The sequence below is a fragment of the Solanum lycopersicum genome, chromosome 4 (genome assembly GCF_036512215.1).
Source record: "Solanum lycopersicum chromosome 4, SLM_r2.1".
In the NCBI taxonomy this organism is placed as follows: Eukaryota; Viridiplantae; Streptophyta; class Magnoliopsida; order Solanales; family Solanaceae; genus Solanum; species Solanum lycopersicum.
Window position 1 is genome coordinate 28,830,543 of NC_090803.1, and position 20,449 is coordinate 28,850,991.

The 20,449-nt window shown below is 33.7% G+C and overlaps 2 protein-coding genes across 2 annotated transcripts; one reads left to right on the forward strand and one right to left on the reverse strand.

Annotated features, from left to right (window-relative positions):
- Window positions 1–3,467: 3,467 nt before the first annotated feature.
- LOC138348050 (uncharacterized) lies at window positions 3,468–5,841 on the reverse strand. The gene is made up of 2 exons (XM_069296657.1): window positions 5,736–5,841; window positions 3,468–3,829 (listed from the first exon to the last, which is right to left on the reverse strand). The coding sequence occupies exons 1-2, from the start codon at window positions 5,839–5,841 to the stop codon at window positions 3,468–3,470; spliced, it is 468 nt and encodes a 155-aa protein (XP_069152758.1).
- An 11,059-nt stretch (window positions 5,842–16,900) lies between these two features.
- Window positions 16,901–18,489, forward strand: LOC101246416 (uncharacterized). The gene is made up of 3 exons (XM_004237230.1): window positions 16,901–17,645; window positions 17,907–18,233; window positions 18,353–18,489. The coding sequence occupies exons 1-3, from the start codon at window positions 16,901–16,903 to the stop codon at window positions 18,487–18,489; spliced, it is 1,209 nt and encodes a 402-aa protein (XP_004237278.1).
- The last annotated feature ends 1,960 nt before the right edge of the window (window positions 18,490–20,449 follow it).

The following is a 20,449-nucleotide window of genomic DNA, read 5'->3' on the forward strand; positions in this document are numbered from 1 at the left end:
CGTTAACAACACTCTCCATTGGATTATAGCAATTATATTTATAAAGACAATTATCTCACTAGTTCAACATACATTGTCGTAGTAAATCCATATGATAGTTATATAACACCCTTCGAAATCGTTGTTCCAAATGTTATACCTTATTATTATTTATTATTTATGGTCTAAATCACTAAAAAAATTCAAATTTACATTTTTCCTTTCCTAAATCGATCAAATCTTCTATTAGTGTCTCCTTGATTTTTCATCTGTACCAACATATTCTGTTGTTAAATTCACAAGATATAACAAAACTATTGCAACATATATTTATAACAAATAACTTATTTGGGGCTTAATTCAATTAAATTGTAACGTAATTAGATTTGTAACACCAATATATAGTCCTACAACATATCTAAGTAACAAATTATGGTCGTTAACAACACTCTCCATTAGATTATAGCAATTATATTTATAAAGACAATCATCTGACTAGTTCATCATACATTGTCCTAGTAAATCCATATTATAGTTATATAACACCCTTCTAAATCATTGTTCCAAATGTTATACCTTATTATTAATTTGGTTCAAATTATTATTTTTCCTTTCCTAAATCGATCGAATCGTCTATTAGTGTCTCCTTGATTTTTCATCTGTAGAAACATATGCAGTTTCTGCTGTTAAAGTCGCAACATATAACAAAACTCTTGCAACATATAATTATAAGAAATTACTCTTTTTAAAAAGTGATCCAATGATAGGCAAAGGTATAATGCCAAATACATCTGTGGCAATATTTGTGGCATATGTCGCAACACATGATTCGTCTGTAGCAACATTTGTGTCACATGTTGCTACACACGAGTCATGTGTTGTAACATGTGACTCATGTTGCTACAGATGATTCATTTGTACCAACATCTGTGACACAAATGTAGCAACATATGTCTGTAATATACTAATAATAACTTACTACATATAAAGTAGGGTTAGAAAGATCTTGAATATACCCTTCTTTGGTAGTTTTTGTTCTTGCCATCAACTATCTCATCATCCTTGGGGATGATCTCTCTTCTACTGCATTTACTTGGTGTGTCAAATAATGAATGGCTTCAAATGCTCAGGCATGTCAAAAAGGAAAATTTGTAACTAAAATGTTGAAGTATTACTTAATATAATATAAAAATATTAAAAACATTAAGATTTACCATGAAAGCCCATGGAAAACCAAAAAAGTTGCTGGTCTTTTCTCCTAAAGGCCTCAACATGTAGTAGACAGTTAGATGAAAGCTCTCATGACCCCACAGATAGTTCTTGGAAGTTTAAATATTCTTATCGAAATTGACATACTTTAAAAGTATGTTGTTTCTCGGATCCTTTGGCCAAAGAATATTATGTGTCAACCAAAGTAAGCACAATGACTTCTTATGCTTCTTTGTTGAATCCTCCCATTCCGACAAACTTAATAAGTCAGAATTTTTAAAGATTTTGCCAACAAGGGATATCAAGTCCTACTCTTTAGTTGGTAGTGACTGTTGTCCTGCTTCTTCTACTTCTTTAACTACTTTCTTTGTCGTGGTTCTGTTATAACAATGTATTTAGGGATGGGCTCAACAGGATGATGACATTTTAGCCTTGTAACTATGGCAAACTCTTTTATGCCAAAGAAAACTTGCATGTTACAATAATTAATTAGAATTTCTTTTTTTTATTGGGATTTTCAAAAATGAACCTTCTTTTCCAAAGTTCATATACGATGGTTATTTGAAAACCTGGTAGTGGATCAATGGGTAAATCAAGAAAATGACCAAAACAACTATTTTTGAAAAAATCTTTTAATTGATTTCTCTTGAGGATATCCCTGAATTTGACGAAAGGTCATTCGAGGACTGACCTAATGATGTTGTCACAATTAGCATCAGGATGCAGATGCACAGGGAAAGTGTTTGTATTGATGATTTTAATCTCATCATCACCACTAACATTGAACTCTTTATGAAGTTCTTGTTCTTCTTTATGAACTTCATTTATTTTTTTCTTTTTGTGCCTCAAATAACTCCTTCTGTATTTTTCCCTTTTTCTTCCACAAATAACATAGTATATATGTAGCTACATATATACTATCTATTGATACATATATAAGAATTGTTGCTACATATACACTATATCTTGCTACATATATACTATCTATTGCTACATATATACGAACTGTTGCAACATATAATTTTGTCGTGTTTATTACTACTAAAATTACATTTTAGTTAACACTTCACCAATTGTTTTTTATAACTTATCAACAAAAAGGTAATTCACAATGATATGATATACATAACAACCTATCTAATCAATGGTTTTAAACTCAAAATTTTCATCAATCTTATTTTTGTTTGTTCTACGCATCTCTGGGTCTTCACTATTACTAACGTAACCATTTCGAGCCTTTACAATCCCATAATTCCATAAGAGTGAAGCATATATCAAGCGAAGGGTGTCATCATTAATTCCACATGATGGTACTTGTAATCCATCTCTCAAATACTCAACGTATGCAGCAACAAAAATTCCACAATCTCTGCACGGTATATCATCAATCAGAAAATATAATAACATCACATTTTGATAGTCGTAGGACAAAGTAATGCTTTCTTGTTGGGCAATACCCAATAACATGATTGACTTCAAATGGGTGAGATTTATTCTTTCCTTGGTAACATTTAAGAACTGACCTGTCGCTTTGCTCATTTTGCTCAAAAAATCCACTCAACTCAAGGTACTTCGGCAACATTGTAGTCATCTTTTGAATCTCGGAGGATATTTTTCTATTAGACCTATTTGAGGACATGGAATCATACACTTTTATGCACTGTTCCTTCAATACAAGGACTACCAAGACCCAATGGAATTCCCCATTACTATTTACAGGAACATAAACATCACCCATCAAGTGGCAAGACATTCCCGAAGGTATAACATACCCTTTCATTATGTCAATGATTTTATCATCATATTCACTAGAATTGTCAATGTATGTTTTGGAAAAACAACTATTGGTGGTATATTGATATTCAGACTCAATCTTTTGCTTCGAATTCTTACGCAGATAGTAAAATATGACATCCACATACTGCACACATGCATCAAACAACTGTACCAATTTAATTGTATATATTCATGTGCTAAACAGTAAATATAAAAAGTGAGCATGGATTTACCTCATCATTCCAGAACCTATTGGGTTGAGATATTACTTAGAACCAGTCCTAATTTATTGGAAATGCAACCACTAAATCAAGCTCGTCAAATTGAAGTTTTGAACAATTGGTTAAGTAGTGATCCTCCTTGTTTCCTCTGCAATTGTGTAATAATTATAAATCATTATATATTGGACAACAATAAGAAATTCTAATTATACTTGAACGACTTTACTTGCTTTACTTTACTTACTTTTTTGCATGATGCTTGTAAAGACCCTCTTTAATCCATTACGAGAAGGATGACATTAGTTCAGTTGGACCCTCGCCGTCAATGTTATAACCTTCAAATGAATATTTTCTCTTCACATCACAACTGACAACTTTGACTTTCTTCCAATTCTTTTTCGCTTTTTGCTTCTCCTTCTCCTTCTCCTTCTCCATCTCCATCTCCTTTGCCTTATTCTTCTTCTCCTTTTCCTTCTCATGTTTTGCCTTCTTCTCCTTCTCATGTTTTGCCTTCTTCACCTTCTCCTTCTCTTCATTTGCCTTCTTCTTCCTCTCCTTCTCCTCCTTTGCCTTCTTCTCCTTCTCCTCCCTTGCATTCTTCTCCTTTTTCTTCTCCTTCTCCTCTTTTGCCTTCTTCTCCTTTTCTTTATTTTAAATAATCATATAAGTGTTTGAGAAATAGATTTTTTTCAACCTCTTACATTTCAAAGGTTGTGAAGTATTCTTAGATCTTTGCACATCAATATTACGAGACATTTCCTTAAAATATCAGTGAGTTTTTGAACATGACTAATAAAATAATCATGTTGCTGATCACATTCTCCGCATAGACAAAAAGAGCATTTCATGTTAGAAGATTGAGTTGTTGTCATGCATGAAACTTCTTGTATCATTTCATCTACAAGGTAAATAAAAAAATATTGAGATTTTACAATTCATTATAATATAATAATAGTAGTATGTTACAACCGATGGATAGTTTGTTGCGTTAAATTAACATTATGTTGCCACATATGTACATGTTGTTGTGCAATATATCCATCTTATGTAGCAACAGATGCATCATATATTGATACATCTATACAGATTATTGCAACATTTTAATCTTATGTGGCACCAGATGACCACATATCAATTTTAAAATTCATTATAATATAATAATAGCAGCATGTTGCAACCGATGGATAGTCTGTTGCAATAAATTAAAATTATGTTGCCACATATGTACCTGTTGTTGCACAACATATACATCTTATGTAGTGATAGATGCATCATATGTTGAGACATCTGTACTGGTTATTGCAAAATTTGAATCATATGTGGCAACAGATGACTAACATATCACTAAAATGTGGCAACATACTTTAAAATCATATAAACAAAATGGCCAAATAAAAGAACAACAACAGCAACAAACAATGGCTTTTCATTGAATGATAACATTACACATACATTTCCTCAAAATAAGGATTTTTTGAATTGGCTGATTTTCTTTCAAAAATAATAAAATAATACACACCATTAAGTCAATTAATCATTTTTTACACCTACAACACATTTTATTGTTCATTAATCCAAGAAAAAAACTTTGAAAATTGTTAAGTATTTCAAAAAATAACTTACCCATTTCTAGTCGAACACGATAACAGATCAGAAAGAAGAGAGAGTAATGGATGACTGGAGAGGAAGAGTAACGACTGCAGAAGAAGAGTAATGACGGATTTCCGAATTTCTAAGGAAGAAGATGAAGAAAAGAAGAGAGAGAAGAGAGGAGGGGAGATGAAAAGATTTTTCTTTTTAAATAATTTGGTTTGAATAATAAAAATGCGTTTTTTTGTATATATAAAAGATTAGAATGTTTTGAAAATATTAATTTTATCCCATAATTAGTTAGTTACGTTTTAAAGACGATTTGACCGGCTATTAGTCAATATGTCACCAAAAACAAAAACGAGGCTTATTTGACACCTTTCGCTTAACTTTGCAAGTAAACTAAATTAAAATATACTCTCCATCTGAGTAAGTTTTTGTTCTAAATTTGTTGAATTGAATAAATCACACCATATATGTATGTTGCATGAGTAGTCATTCTTCTTCCAAATTTATTGTTGAAGATGCATTGATATCCATGAGGTACGCTTTGAATTCTAATAGTCAATGTATACAAAAACATTTTTTTTAGTAAGTGTCTAGATAAACATGTTTTTTTTTTTTGGAAAATAGTACATAAATAAAGTAATTTTTTTTAGAATTTATCTCTTTATTCTTAATTCGTGTATCTTTAATAAAAAGATGATATATTATAAAAATTACTCAGCAGCAAAAGTTCTTCTTTTTTGGTAAATAAAATATTTTCATTACCAAAACAATACAAAACAGTAACTCATGCATACTGGATATCTCCCAGCTATGCATTATCAGCTTGCTACACTAAAAAACATTTACTACACTATTACCATTCTAGCTAAAGCCTTGCATCTACCCAAGATAAAAGTTCAAATATTCTAGGACACTGTTTAATGTCATTCTTTATCTTTCTCGCATATGCACCTCTTGAACAATCTGTTTTGCCAACATTCTCGGGGTTCTTGTTATTTTCTGGAAATTCTTTCGTTCCTCTCTTGACAGATGAAGTACATATTGCAGCCAATGTCATTCTATATATTCAGCCTTTTCTTGCTTCCCTTTACAATATGTATTATCTTCTGCTCGATACAATACACACTGGAGTACTTCCACACAGCCCCATGTTGCTAATTGATCCATTGTGAGTAACCTGCTTTGTAGTGCTAAATATATGATGAAAATCCACTTGTGACAGGCTGCATTATTACATTTAATCCTCCACCACTCAACCTTTTGGTATTCTCATCTAATGGTTTTATATACATGCTTTACGGAGAATTTTCTAATACTCTTGACATACTCCTCATTCCAGCCAATACTCTCCAATTCTTTGTGCATCTGAAGTATCTTATTCACAATCCATGAAGCTTGAGGGGATAGAACATCCCAGGGAGTCCCTTGTTTCCCATATTACATTTGAATCCACTTTACCCTTAGTCTTCTTTATTTGTACTCAGTTTCCATAATAGCTTACTTATTGCAGCCTTATTCCATGCATGGATATCCAGCAAATTTAGCCCCCCCTCCCCCCCCCCCCTCCCCCGGCAGTTTTAGGACTACATAGTTGTTCTCAAGCAATTAGTGCCTTCCTGGATGCATCTATTCCCCCTGTCCACAGAAAAGTCCTGCATAATCTTTCAATGCATTTGATAACTTTTTTTGGTAGCACAAACACCTGTGACCAGAACACCTGAATAGAGAACAAGACACTCTTAATCAACTGAGTCCTTCCTGCATAAGAGAGAAATCTGGATGTCCAACTTTGTATTCAGCTCATTATCTTAACAATCAAAGGCTTATATTGTAGAATAGACACCCTCTTAGAAATCAGTGGGACTCCTAAGTATCTCAAAGGTAAGCAGCCTTGTGATAGACCTAGTTCCTAAAGGATTTCAAGTTGTACATTTGTTGGCACATTTCCAAAATAAATAGAACTCTTATCATCAATTGCAACTAAACCAGAATCTAAAAAGAACTCTTGGAAAATTTTAAACGTCAATCTAACTGATATAATACCCCCCCTAACTGAACAACAAGAGTTCATCAGCAAAATTGATTTGCACAATCTGCATTCTTTCACACTTTGGGTTGAAATAGATGTTAGGGTCATGCTTTAATTTCTTGGTTAGTCTTGTCAAATACTCCATAGATAGCACAAACAAAAAAGGAGACAAAGGATCTCCCTTTCTTAGTCCTTTCTTTGTTGTGAAAGGAGTACTAGGATGGCCATATACGAGTATGGAATATGATACTGTACTAATACACTTGTATATCCACTCAATAAATTTCTCAAGAAATTGCAGGTAAATCATTACCTGTCTAAGATATCTCCATTCAACAGAATCATAAGTCTTTTCCATATCAACTTTAAGCATATGTCTTGGGATACTCCCTTCCTTCCATATCCCTTAACTAACTCATTGCTTAAGATGATGTTGTCATTAATCAGCCTCCATGTCACAAAAGCAGACTGATTTTAATTCACCAATATCTCCATCACACATTGCATCATGTTTGTTAGCATTTCTGATATGATCTTGTATAATAGTGTACAACAGGATATAGGCCTAAACTCTAATACCTTGGAAGAGCAATCTACTTTTAGTATAATGGTCACAGTGGTGCAATTGACGACTTTACACAATTTACCTGTGGAGAAGAAGTGTAGCATAACATAAGTAATGTCCTCTCCTATCTGGCCCCAAGTCTTCTTCAAGAAATAGGTATTAATATCATATCCCATGGCTTTGTTATAATTTATATTCTTCAAAGCCACAACAACTTACTGCATACTCACAGGTGCATTCAGGTTGATTTGTTGGACTTTATTCAAGACTGGACAATCTTGCATAACCCTTCTATTTGTAGGTAGTTGACTGGCACAAGATCCCAATTATTTCTTGTAAAAACCTGTAATCTCTTCCTCAATTTCAGTTCTACTAGTAATAGTCCTTCCCGCATTTGTGATTAAGCTTGTGATCCTATTTTGGGACTCTCATTTCATCAAGCTAGCATGAAAGTATGTTGTGTTCCCTTCTCTGAATTGTAACCATTGTACCGTTGATTTCTGCTTCACGATGCTCTCTTCAATATTAATCAATTTCTCCAGATTCAGTTATACCTCTTTTTTCTATCTCTATAATGTCATGTGCTTGACCTGGTTTTCTCAAAGAACTCTGTATATCTTGCAAATGTTGTCTATATGTTCTTATTCTTCTCTGTACCCCATAAAATGCAACACTATTTTGCTCTTTAAACCTCTTTTCACATTGTGTAACTTTTGCCATATCCCATACATTGTCCCATTGCTTGGTCAATGTTGCCAAGTTCTCTGTACTATCTCTTGAAAATTCTCATATTTCGCCAAATTGTTTAGGAAGTTAAAAGTCTTATGTGTAATATCCTCTTTTTGCATCAGTGTAATACAACGTGGGGAATGATCAGCACATCCTGGACCTAATACTTTCATATCTGTGGTTTGCATGTTAAACATCCATAATAGTGAAGTATTATGGATGCCCAATAAGAAATTTATTTTTTCCAATAAGAAATTTATTTTTTCGAGATCATTATATGAGTTTTTTTGGTCATATTTGATTAGATTATAGTAAGTATTAGCTTATGTGTGGCTTAGACCTTCCTCCCTATCGGATGAAAATGAGACAAGTCACTATTTATTTATTAATCTAGTTTTTTAAATTTGTAATAACTCTCCTACCTAAGTAATATATGATTCGATCAATGTAAGTACAGGATTTTCACTTGCTTAAACTGTCACGCCCGAGACGCGAACACGGAACCTAGGACCACAAGTGATCCTAAGCTAATTCTACTGGCATAATCATGAGCATACTAAAGAATATAAACTGTTGCGGAAGGTAAATCATAATTCTAAACTGAAAAGATGGGATATACACATATTCTATTACTGTGATAAATGAAACAATCTCTAAAAATAGCCTCTAAATTAGACTAGAAATAATGGGACAAGCCCCAGTTAAGTCTTGCAAAAACTGAAACTAAATGATTAAAATACTGAAAAGAACTCATGACTATTGTCCTCACAGAATGAGGACTCACCACTGAATCTGCTGAACTAGTCAGAAATCGATCTATGCATGATTTGAATGCTGAGAACCTGAACCTACATCACGAGAATATGTACCCCACGTATGCGTCAGTACTTGAAAGGTACTGAGCATGTATGAGAGAATAAAGCTAGAATAAAACATAACTAAACAAGCACAAAAGCAAGTATAATAATATGAATAGGATATACTAAATTTCTGATCGAACTGAATGCAATGACCAATTTATAACATTGTGAAACTGAATACTGAGTATATTGATAAATGGTTAATGCAAGAGAGTTTGAATAAGCCGTGAGAGCTACTAATAACCTATAATAAAACCACATGAGCTAAATGTAGAGTCTTATGTATACGCCCCACCAAGAGGACTCAATATACCTGCCAAAGGTATAAAGGCATGCTGGAATGATCACTAAATTGATTTCCCATAGAGTGGACTTACAAGCTATTTGACTAGTAGTTCTGGGACTAATTGGGTACGTTGAACCCTAGTCCAACTCGATATTATGCTCCTCCCATTGAGTGATATAGTTAACTGATTATGTCTGAATTTTCTGTAATTATTGGATTGCTCAAAGTTGAACATGCAAACTGAGAATGCAACATTTAATCTGATAATGATGCATTAAAACTGAGGCATGTATAATAGAATAGCTAAAATATCTGACCTAAAAAGTGTAATTCAAGATTTAAAGATATACAAAGTCAGGGTTCTGAAATCCATGCGATAAACTGAACAATAACTTTACAATCTAATTTGGAACATAAATTTAATAAATTTATGAAGTTTTACCAAAGTTCTAGAAACTTTAAATTAAATCATCATAAGAGAATCAATAACTGACTTAAAACTAGGGACTCAATGAGTGAAAGGAACCAACTATTGAAATTCCACACAGATGGTGAGAAATTTCAAGGAGAAACAATTAGACTTTGGGGTTGGAACTGGTGGAACCTTGCTACGTTCTTGAACTAGGGTTCTTGACCTTTTTCTCCTTTCTTGCTTCTAATTTTCAATGTTTTGATTAGCGATTTGACTTAGGTAAGTTTTAGTTATATTTCTAGGCTTAAAGTGACTAAAATCTGATGATTTAGGGTCAAAACAACAAATCCTAGGGTTTAAATGATGTGGGAAAAGACCAAAAGACCCCTGAGTTAATTATTGTCGGACCAAACGAGGACCTAGACTGACGGGCCATCGTTCAATCAACGGTCCGTCGTTTGGGTCTGTTGGTTGGGTTTGTTCGACAGGCCTTTACTAAAACGGGCATAACTTTTTTACTTGGAGATCTGATTTTAGCAAGGTCGGTGATTATGGAAAGCTAATTAAATTATCTATCTTTTGGTAGGTCATGGGACACCTAACACATTTTGTGCTAAAATTTATGATCATTTGAAGTTGACCCAACTGCATTCCCCCCCCCCCTAACTGTCTGCTAACATCCACCTACGGTTCGTAGGTCCATCTACGGATCGTGCTAGTCAATCATGGTTCTTGTTATAAAATAGGTAAAAGGGGTGTTGATCGACGATGTAGAATACGGACAGTAGTATGACTTATGGACCGTAGGTCCGCCCATTGTTCGCACTTAGTTAAATTTTCCTAGACTTAGATTTTTGGGGGTTTCTCACCCCATCGACAGATGTGAAGGACAGACCTTGGGTCAAGATATGGTCCGTCGATAGCCATCGTCTGTTGCACCTGAAGATTTTCTGAAAACTGGTTTTTTGTTTTTTGGATACGGGGTATTACACAAATTAACACTAGACTCTCCATCTGAGTTAGGTCTATATAAGTTTATGGAGTAAATAATCGGTCATTTTACATGTGTATTGCATGAGAAGTTCTCCAATCCCATCGATTGTCTATTCAAGATGCATGTATATATATGTATCAATGAGCCCTGCATTTCTTTATTTAGGATTAGTCAAAATATTATAATCTATTTAATTTATTAGATCTCAAATTCTCCATAGACTTTACACACCCACTTAGTGCTACATAAGTTTTTGTTTTGATAGAGATAAGATATTATTTCAAAAAATGCATTGTACAAGTACTTTATGTTATGAGGAATTATTTATATTTTAACTATATAAGAGATGAATATTTAATATATTTGTTTGTAATTCTCCTATCATTGAGTTTGATTAATATTTTATTTCTTGTGGTATATGGATGCATGATTTTTTTTAATAGTATTATCTTTCATGTATTGAATTTTATTAATCTATCTCATAAAAAAAGAATCTTTTAAATTGAATGAAACTCATTGTACACTAGAGTCTAATTTATAAATTTGGAATAGAACATAGAGGTTGGTTAATGGATGAACATCACACTTCATTGAAAGTGAAGACACTACCAACATGTGAGGTCTGTTAAGAAGGAATATAAGAAAAAAGTTGAAGCGTTAAGTTAGAATTATTCTATTTTGACTTGTGAGGTAAATGAACATTCAGGCAAGAGGTATCTTTGAGTATTTTTGAGATTTCTACAAAGGGTTACTCATGATATGAATACTTATTTTTTGATTCTTTTTTATTCTTAATGTCTTGATAAATTGATCAAAATATTTAAGACAAATGAAATAGCATCGTGAAAAATATATAGTCAGTACATTTTGACTGTATTGACGTAAAACTCTCTACAGTGCTCACAAGTCACTTATGTTATAGAATAGTTACATATTGGTGTAGAAGATAAAAGAAGTAGACTCTTATGAAGATTACAAGATTAAGTATTGACTTATTATTAGTTATTTTATTTATTTTTAGATGGGTTCCAATAACTACATATCACATTCTGAATTCAATTTATTACAATTCAGTACCTTAAAAAACTATAGAATATCTTGTTGGATTTGACGTAAGTTCAACCAGTGACATGTTCGGATATAAAATTGTCCAGCACATGTGCTGATTGGGAGAATAAAAAAATTGAAATTAAAAACGGAATGTGTGTGGTACTTAAATAAAGAATGAAAGAATGTTTATTATAATGATCTAAAGAAAATAAGGCAATTGTTAACACAATTGTTTGATTTATAGAAAAGGATCATTTACTAAACCAATATCCTTAAATTAAATTAGTTTTATACGAATTGAACAAAGGAATAAAAAATGAGTAAGTTATAAACTTTTACGCTCAAGATAATCTAATGGGCATGTCAGAATTGATGTTTCATTGTGTTTATGTAGTTGGAGAAACATTACTAGACATAAGAAAACTAGTATCTCAAGTAGTTGAACTGATGTTAAGCAAATTAAAAGAACACTTCATGAAAAGTTGTAAACATTTACATATCGAACGATTTTGAAGAAAATATTAAAACTCAAGAACATGAAAGTGTGATTATAATACTAGTACTTAGTCGTAGTGAGATAATCATAATAAAGATTGATTGGTTTGTTGTTTAAGAGGAATTTCATAACAAAAATCATGTAAAGAAGTAAGTTTTTGAAGGGTTTCATGATAAAGCCTCTAAAGATCTAATACAAAATCGGTAAGTTACGACTTAGTAGTAGACGAAGTTGCATAAGAAAACAACTTGGTAAAATCCTTTTGATTAAAAAAATAAAAGAAATATCTACAAAAGTTGTAAATGCATTGTTAACTGTCTAAGTGGGAGGTTATTAGGATATATCATATTAATCATGTATTTATAAATAGTTTTCTAACAATTTTCAAGATTAAATAACTTAGTGGGAGATTGTTAGGGTATACACTATTAACCATGCATTTAGATACAGTATATTATAAAAATTATGATTGTTAAAAGTCTAAATGGGAGATTGTTGGGATATATATTGTTGGGATGTATACTATTAAGCATGCATTTAAATATAATACATTATAACAATCGTGATGGTTAAAAATCTTAGTGCTAGATTGTTGAGAGATATACTATTAACCATGTGTTTAGATTTAACATTTATAGTAGATGATTTAGTGTATAAAGTTTTAGCTTATACACAGAGTGTGAAAAAAGTCAAAGTTTATTTTTTGGGAATATGATAGATTGTTCTAGTAATGTTTCTAGAATAGTGTAGGATAATATCTAGGATAATTATCTTAAAAAATATCTAAATATCTACAAGATAAAGCTTCACTAGAAGTTTCTTTGTAGAAGTATCTCAAAGAATTTCTTGAACCATCCATGGACAAGTATAAATATTGGCAGTCTTGTACAGTTTTGTAAACAACTCATCAAACCAAGAACAACCTAATAAAAGAGTATTCTTTCATAAACGAAATTCCTCCTTTCTAGCTTCCTCGTCTTTAGCTAAATTTTCCGATCTTAGTTAACGATCTTGGTATAGGAGAAGGTTTCATGATTATACTATTCTTCTTTTATTCTCTACATATCTCTAGATTGGATTGCAAGTGTTCTTTCAATATCGGGTTGGTGGTAGATTCAATTAGTTTGCGTTGATGGATTTTAGCAGCGATGTTAATGGACTGGGGATTGAGTTGTTGAATCAGTCCAATTATAAGGTATGGAAGGCATGTATGGAATCATACCTTGTGGGAGAGTATTTATGAGATGTTCTTAATGAGAATTTCACAAGAGGAACTTCAAAGGAAAAGTAAGAGATATGTCGTACTGCCGATGCTCGGCTGTTTCAAGCTAGCCTGGAGAAAAGGAATAATCTTCTAATAATTATGGTAATATGTCTCTCAAATGCTACCGATGTGGTAATGTTAGACATATAAAAAGATATTGTCGAGCCAAGGAGAGCAATATGGCTCAAAAAGTTCTTGAAGAAGAAGAAGATAGGGAACAATGTTTAGTAGCGGAGGCTCGAGCAATAGATGCCATGAATTCCATCTACCTTGAAAGAGATTGGATCGAAGATTCATAACACAATACAGTCAACCATGTGGAGAAGCAAGACATTAATATCATCAACATGAAGCAAGAACTCTTGAAGATTTTCATAATAGCGATATGGTTGCTTCTATCGAAGAAATCAAGGAAAGAAATTCTGAACAAGCATTGCCTGGAAATATATATGCCAATGATGAGATATATGGAGAATGTATTGAGGAATATGTATGGAAAGTTGAAGTCTCTTATCAATTGTCAGTAATATCAATGTCGGTATTGGCTTAGTTTAAATATTGGAAGCAAATGAAATGATGGATATCATATAGATGTGAAGCTGACCTTGAAGACCAAATTTCATGTGGAGAGACATTCAACATAGTTATTGGAATCGCTAAAGATGAAAAACAATTTACACTACACCATTTTAGGCCTATGGCCACACTAAATCTGAGTAACGCTTGAAAAGTGTTGCCTAAAAATTTTTTGAGAACATTTTTAAAATGTAGCCTAAATTTTTATGTTCTGGCAACGATAATATTGGCAACACTTGTAAAGTGTACCCTTTAATGGTATAGGTTACACTTTTTAAGTGTTGTCATAGTATGAAATTAATGGCAACAATTATTTATATATATGACCACACTTTTAAAGGGTCCTATTTTTACAATTGTAAATACAACACTTTAGAGGTGTGGCCTAATAAAATTTCACCAAAATATTATATTCACTCCAACATTTCTACGATTTTTACGCTCAAGAACATACGCCCCAGAATATAGCTGAAAAATCCACATGATTTCTTTTCTCAAGAACTTCAAATCGACTGAATGAGCTGAAAATCAAAGAGAGGAAGCTGAAAATCGGAGGAGATGAAGAGAGGAAGCTGAAGACTGAAGAAGAGTTGAAAATCGGAGGAGCTGAACTGATTCTACTCTCCAAAATTGGAGGAGCTAAAAATCAGAGGAGCTGAGCTGAGCAGATGTTGACCAACTGATTCTACGCTCCAAGCATTGTTAGTGTAAGATGTTTTTTTCCCCAAATACGAAAATACGATTTCCTTTACAGTTTTCTGTCAAAATTGTTTACAGATTCCTTGTTGAAGATCGAAGTGTTGAAGAAAGTGATTTTTGTCACATATTTTTTATTGATGAGTTGCTCTTTTCATCACAGATTCTTTGTTAACGAGTTGTTCCGTCGGATTTCACAAATGAATAAAATGTTTCACACATGAACACGCCTCACATCTTGGGTTGTTGCAACAGTGTTTGTAAGGTATGAAATTTTATCTCAAAAAGTCTTAATTATAGCTTTTAGGTTTTGATATGAAGAACTGAGTTGTAGCTAAGTCGTCTTACTTCAAAGAACTAAATTGTTGAAGTGGCGATACCTATGATATTTTGTCCCTAATATAGATTTTTTCAACTGTAAGTAGCTACTCTACATGAATTTGAAAAGTTTTAAATGTCTGTTTTAATGTCACTATTTTTTTAGTCTTCCTGAGTTCATAGTTGCGCTCACCTTAAGCTTGGTTTGTTCCTTTGTTAACCAAATTGATTATGTCTTGTAGCTATTTGCTTGTAAAATGTTTCTTTTTTCGACTACATGCCTTGAAGTGTTAGAAGTCATTTGTTGTTTCTCTATTGCATTTTCAAGTGTACATTAGAAACTTTAGTTGAATATTTCTTAGTTGTTTTGGGATCACCTAGTAGTATGAATTTGCTAAACTTTCTTTGTATTTGGAGTTGCACTATATAGAAAATGAATCATATGCCTTAGAGATAGACGATATAGGATATATTTTTCAAGTCTAGAAGGGGTAGAGAGGGAGTGATACGCTCAAACTTACTTCTATGAGAAAGACGAAAATCCTAAAGTTCGCTTGATTAATCAACAAAAATCACAAACACTCAATGATAAAAGTCTCAAGATAACCTAATAATATTGAAGAGTCTAACTAATAATCCAACGTCTAACAATGCGGAGTCTAACCTCAAAAACGAGGTTTTTCGACGGATCGTCGTGGCCACGATGGACCGTCATGGACTTTGTCGTCCCACACTTCTGCTCTCTTCATTACCCTCGACGGCAAGTATGAAGGATCATCACAGACACGACGGTCCGTCGAGGGTCTTCGTTCCAAAATACTTAAACTCTTGGAATATGGGTACTGGATTACTTCTCTGAACTTCATGTCGAACCTGCAGGACGGACCGTCATAGACTCGACGGACCGTCGTGGACTCTGTAACCCCACACTTAGACTTCCCCATCTTCCTTCAGCAGCTGCACTACGCTGCCACCTACGGACCATCACATACATGACGGTCCGTCGAGGTTCATCATTCGAAAACACTTAAACTCTTGGAATATGGGTACTGGATTACTTCTCTGATCTTCATGACTAACCTGCAGGACGGACCGTTACAGACTCGACGGACCTTCGTGGTCTCTGTAACCCCGCACTTGGTTAGACTTCCCCATCTTCCTTCAGCAGCTGCACTACGCTGCCACCTATGGACCGTCACAAGCACGACGGACCGTCACAAGCTCCGTAACCCCACAATTAGTTAGACTTCCCCATCTTCCTTCAACAGCTGCACTACGCTGCCACCTACGGACCGTCACAAGCACGACAGACCGTCACAAGCTCCGTAGGTGGTCTCTTCTGCATTTCTTCGCTCAAAATCTTCACATTTATCTATGGACAGATTTATGTATATCCTATTAATTGTACTTATTTTTCATTTATAGTATCATCAACATTGAAAAACATTTGTGGAGGATTAAGGGCTTGATTTGACATAGCGAAAGCCTCATGACTAGGTAAGAAACTTTTATAATCTCATAACACATGATTCTGATAGATTACTCGTGACTTTTAAAACGTATTTGTTAACTGGTTAATGATTATTGCTTAAAGACTAAATATTGATATCATCTTCTAAGAGTTCACATATCCAATCCAAGGATTGGATGAATTTAGCAAGGTATAGCAAAGAGTATATTGATGACATTGAATCATTTATAGATTTTGCTTACTCTTATGGAGATCCTCATGGAGAGAAAATTCAGTGTCCATGTGCGAAATCTTGTAATATTCTTTGAAACCGAAGGAATGTAGTGTATGATCATCTAATGTTCCATGGATTCGTTAAAGGCTATACTTGATGGATGAATCAGGGGAATGGGATATCAAGTTGAATGTTGATGATGATATGGATTACTCGTGTGATGATATTGATGTGTTGTTGAATGATCAACTTAGAGATGTTGCACAGGCTGAAGGAGTTTATGATGGTCCAAATGAAGATGCCAAGAAATTCTATAGCTTACTTGAAGAGGCAAACCAAGAATTATATTCTGGTTGTATAGGTTTCTATAAATTATCATTCACACTTCGCTTATATTTGTTGAAGTGTTTACATGGATGGAGCAATGAATCATTCACTTCTCTTCTAGAGTTATTAAAAGAGGTGATGCCCGAGTTTAAAATTCCTCAGTCTTACAATAAAACCAAGTCTATGGTTAAGAATCTTGGTCTGGATTATGATAAAATTGATGCATGTCCAAATGATTGCATGTTCTTCAGGAATGATCATAAGGATGACGAATTTTGTCATACTTGTGGAGCTTCACGATATATTGAAGCTCCTAAAGTTGATAGTGAGCTTGAGTCTTCAAAAAAACAACATCGAGTTTCTGCAAAGACTTTGAGACACTTTCAATTAATTCCTAGACTCAAAAGGCTATTTATGTGCTCAAAGACGGCAGATGCTTTGAGGTGGCATGAAGAGGAACGTTCTAAAGATGGAAAGTTAAGGCATCCCGCTGATGGTCTAGCATGGAAAGACTTTGATAGGGTGCATCCAGATTTCGCACAAGATTGTCGCAATGTGAGACTTGGCTTGTCAAGTAATGGATTCAATCCATTTCGAACCATGAGTATATCACATAGCACATGGCCAGTTATGTTGATGATTTATAATATGCCACCTTGGATGTGCATGACATCTGAATATTCCATACTTTCTTTACTTATACCTGGACCGTGATCACTTGGAAATGACATTGATATTTACTTACAAACATTGATAGACGAGTTAAAATTATTATGGGATTCCAGGGTTTAAACATATGATGCTTCCAGAAATGAAACTTTTCAAATGCGGGCAGCTCTTATGTGGACAATCAGTGATTTTCTTGCATATGCTATGTTATCTGGTTGGAGTACAAAAGGAAAGTTTGCTTGCCCTTGTTGTAACTATGGCACTAATTCTCGCTATCTTAAACATAGTCGGAAAATGTACTATATGGATCATCGTGTTTTTCTACCGATGGATCATCCATGGAGATCAAACAAAAGATCATTCAATGGAAAAACTGAATTTAGGCCTCCTCCAGCTCCTTTAAAGGGAACTGATGTTCTTAATAGCTTACGTGATTTTGAAAATGTGTTTGGGAATAAGAAAAAGAGATCAAATGATGGCCCAAGGAAAAAAGGTCAATTTTTTTTGAATTACCTTACTGGCAGCACAACTTGTTACGTCACAACCTTGATGTAATGCACATAGAGAAGAACATAGTTGATAGCATACTTGGAACTCTTTTGGATATTTCAGGAAAAACAAAGGATCATGCAAAAGCACGGTATGATTTGAAAGATATGGGAATGAGGAAGAACCTTCATCCACAAGATACAGAAGATAGTAAGAGAACAAAGTTTACAAAGGCATGCTTCTCAATGACAAATGGATAGAAATCCATCTTTTTTTGAGTTTTAAAGACAGTCAAGCTACCTGATGGTAGTGCCTCCAATATATCTAGGTGTGTGCACTTGGATGAAAGAAAGGTGTCTAATTATAAAACCCATGATGCTCATTTCATGTTACATTACTTGCTTCCAATACCAATTAAAAGTATTCTTCCTGATCATGTGGCTGTTCCTTTGTTTCGTCTAAGTTCCTTCTTCCATCGTTTGTGCCAAAAAGTAATCACATTGGAGAAATTGGATTGCTTAGAAGTAGAGATCGTAGAAACAGTAAATCAGTTGGAGTGAATTTTTCCTCCTTCATTTTTATATATAATGATTCATTTGCCTATTCATTTGGTGAATGAAGTGAGATTAGGCGGCCCAGTGCAATACCGATGGATATATTGCACTGAAAGAGAAATGGGTACATTCAAATCATAAATTCGCAATAGGCATTTTCCATAAGGTTGCATAGCAGAGACACGAGTTGGAATAGATTGCATGAATTTATTCTCAAAATATCTGCATCGGGGTGTGCATACCAGATTTAATAGGAGAGCGCAAAACAATGATGAATGTGACCCAAGTCACGCAGAACCTGTGAGTTTTTTTTCTAACGAAGGAGTTCCTTTAGGAGCAAAGAAAACTGATCCAATCATTTTAGATGACAAGTCACTAAGTCAGGAACATGCATACTTATTGGGAAATTGTGACGATGTTCAAGAATATATTAGGTACCTTAATTTGAATATAGCATTCCTTTTGTATAATTAATTTTTATCTTATTTAATTTATTATTTTAACAAATATAGTAAATGTTTTGTAGAGAGCATGAGCAAGAGGTTAATAATCAGTCACAAAAATCTAAATGGAGAAAATCCAAGAATCATTGTCAAAACTTCTCTCAGTGGTTTGAAACTCGTGCTTTGCAAGAGGATGTGCCTGATTTGATAAAACAATTGTCTAGCGGACCAAATTCTGTTGCAAAAAGATATTCTGGATATCTCATAAATGGATATAGATTCCATGTTAGGCAGCGTGATGCAAGGCGTAAAACACAAAATAGTGGTGTTACACTAATTGCCTCAAATACAAGCTTTGCAAGCTCAAAGGATAAAAATCCGATTGTTGCAGATTTGACTTATTATGGTAGAATAGTTGATATTGTTGAATTAAAATATTACAGCCATTTTAAGGTTGTTTTATTTAAGTGTGATTGGTACGAGGTTGAAAAAGATGTCTATTTTAACAAGAGATGCTCTCAGGAAGAGCCTTTTGTGCTTACATCTCAAGTACACCAATGCTTCTATGTGCAAGATCCATATGATCAAGATAAACATTATGTTATGAAGACTTTTCCAAGATACTTGTTTAATATGGGTGATGAAGTTGAATCTAATCTCCCACAAAGTTATGAAACTGAGCCATCTAAACATTCGAAGGGTCCATCTATACCAAAATATAATGGTGAAGTACTCTTAACAAGGATTGATTTACCAGAAACAATCATTGATGTGCCTGTGGAGGAATTTGTCAATCAACAACTTGAAGTCGAGTATGAAGAGGAGTTTGAAGATGAGTTCGAAGATGAGTCTGAATATGAGTACAAAGATGAGTTCTCAGATGCGTTTGAAGACGAGTCTGAAAATGAGTATGAAGATGAGTCTGATGATGAAGTCGAGTCTGAAGAAGAGTCTGAATAAGACACACCATGAGTTTCATTAATGTTGTGATGATCATATAGTGCTCACTCACTGTTTTTGTAATATAATAGTTTTTTTGGTAAAATACATTAATATATCTAATGTGTGGAGTGTAATATTTTTCCTTCTTATCTGATTATTATTTTATTGAGGAACCTATACTTCTAGCTAATTTTTGCTTGATTTGGTTGTTTGTTATTTATATACTTTCTGGTTTCATTTTATTATCAGGCAATTGGCATTAGAGGCATTCAGCTCTGTAG

What these genes read in the sequence shown, in the direction of transcription:
- LOC101246416 (XM_004237230.1), top strand. Translation starts at nt 16,901, where the DNA reads ATGGATGAATCAGGGGAATGGGATATCAAGTTGAATGTTGATGATGAT. An exon ending in TGTGAGACTTGGCTTGTCAA is followed by an intron (nt 17,646 to 17,906) that starts GTAATGGATTCA and finishes AAATGCGGGCAG; the next exon opens with CTCTTATGTGGACAATCAGT. An exon ending in TGATGGCCCAAGGAAAAAAG is followed by an intron (nt 18,234 to 18,352) that starts GTCAATTTTTTT and finishes TGGATATTTCAG; the next exon opens with GAAAAACAAAGGATCATGCA.
- LOC138348050 (XM_069296657.1), bottom strand. Translation starts at nt 5,841, where the DNA reads ATGACATTGGCTGCAATATGTACTTCATCTGTCAAGAGAGGAACGAAA. An exon ending in CAAAACAGATTGTTCAAGAG is followed by an intron (nt 3,830 to 5,735) that starts GTGCATATGCGA and finishes TTTAAAATAAAG; the next exon opens with AAAAGGAGAAGAAGGCAAAA.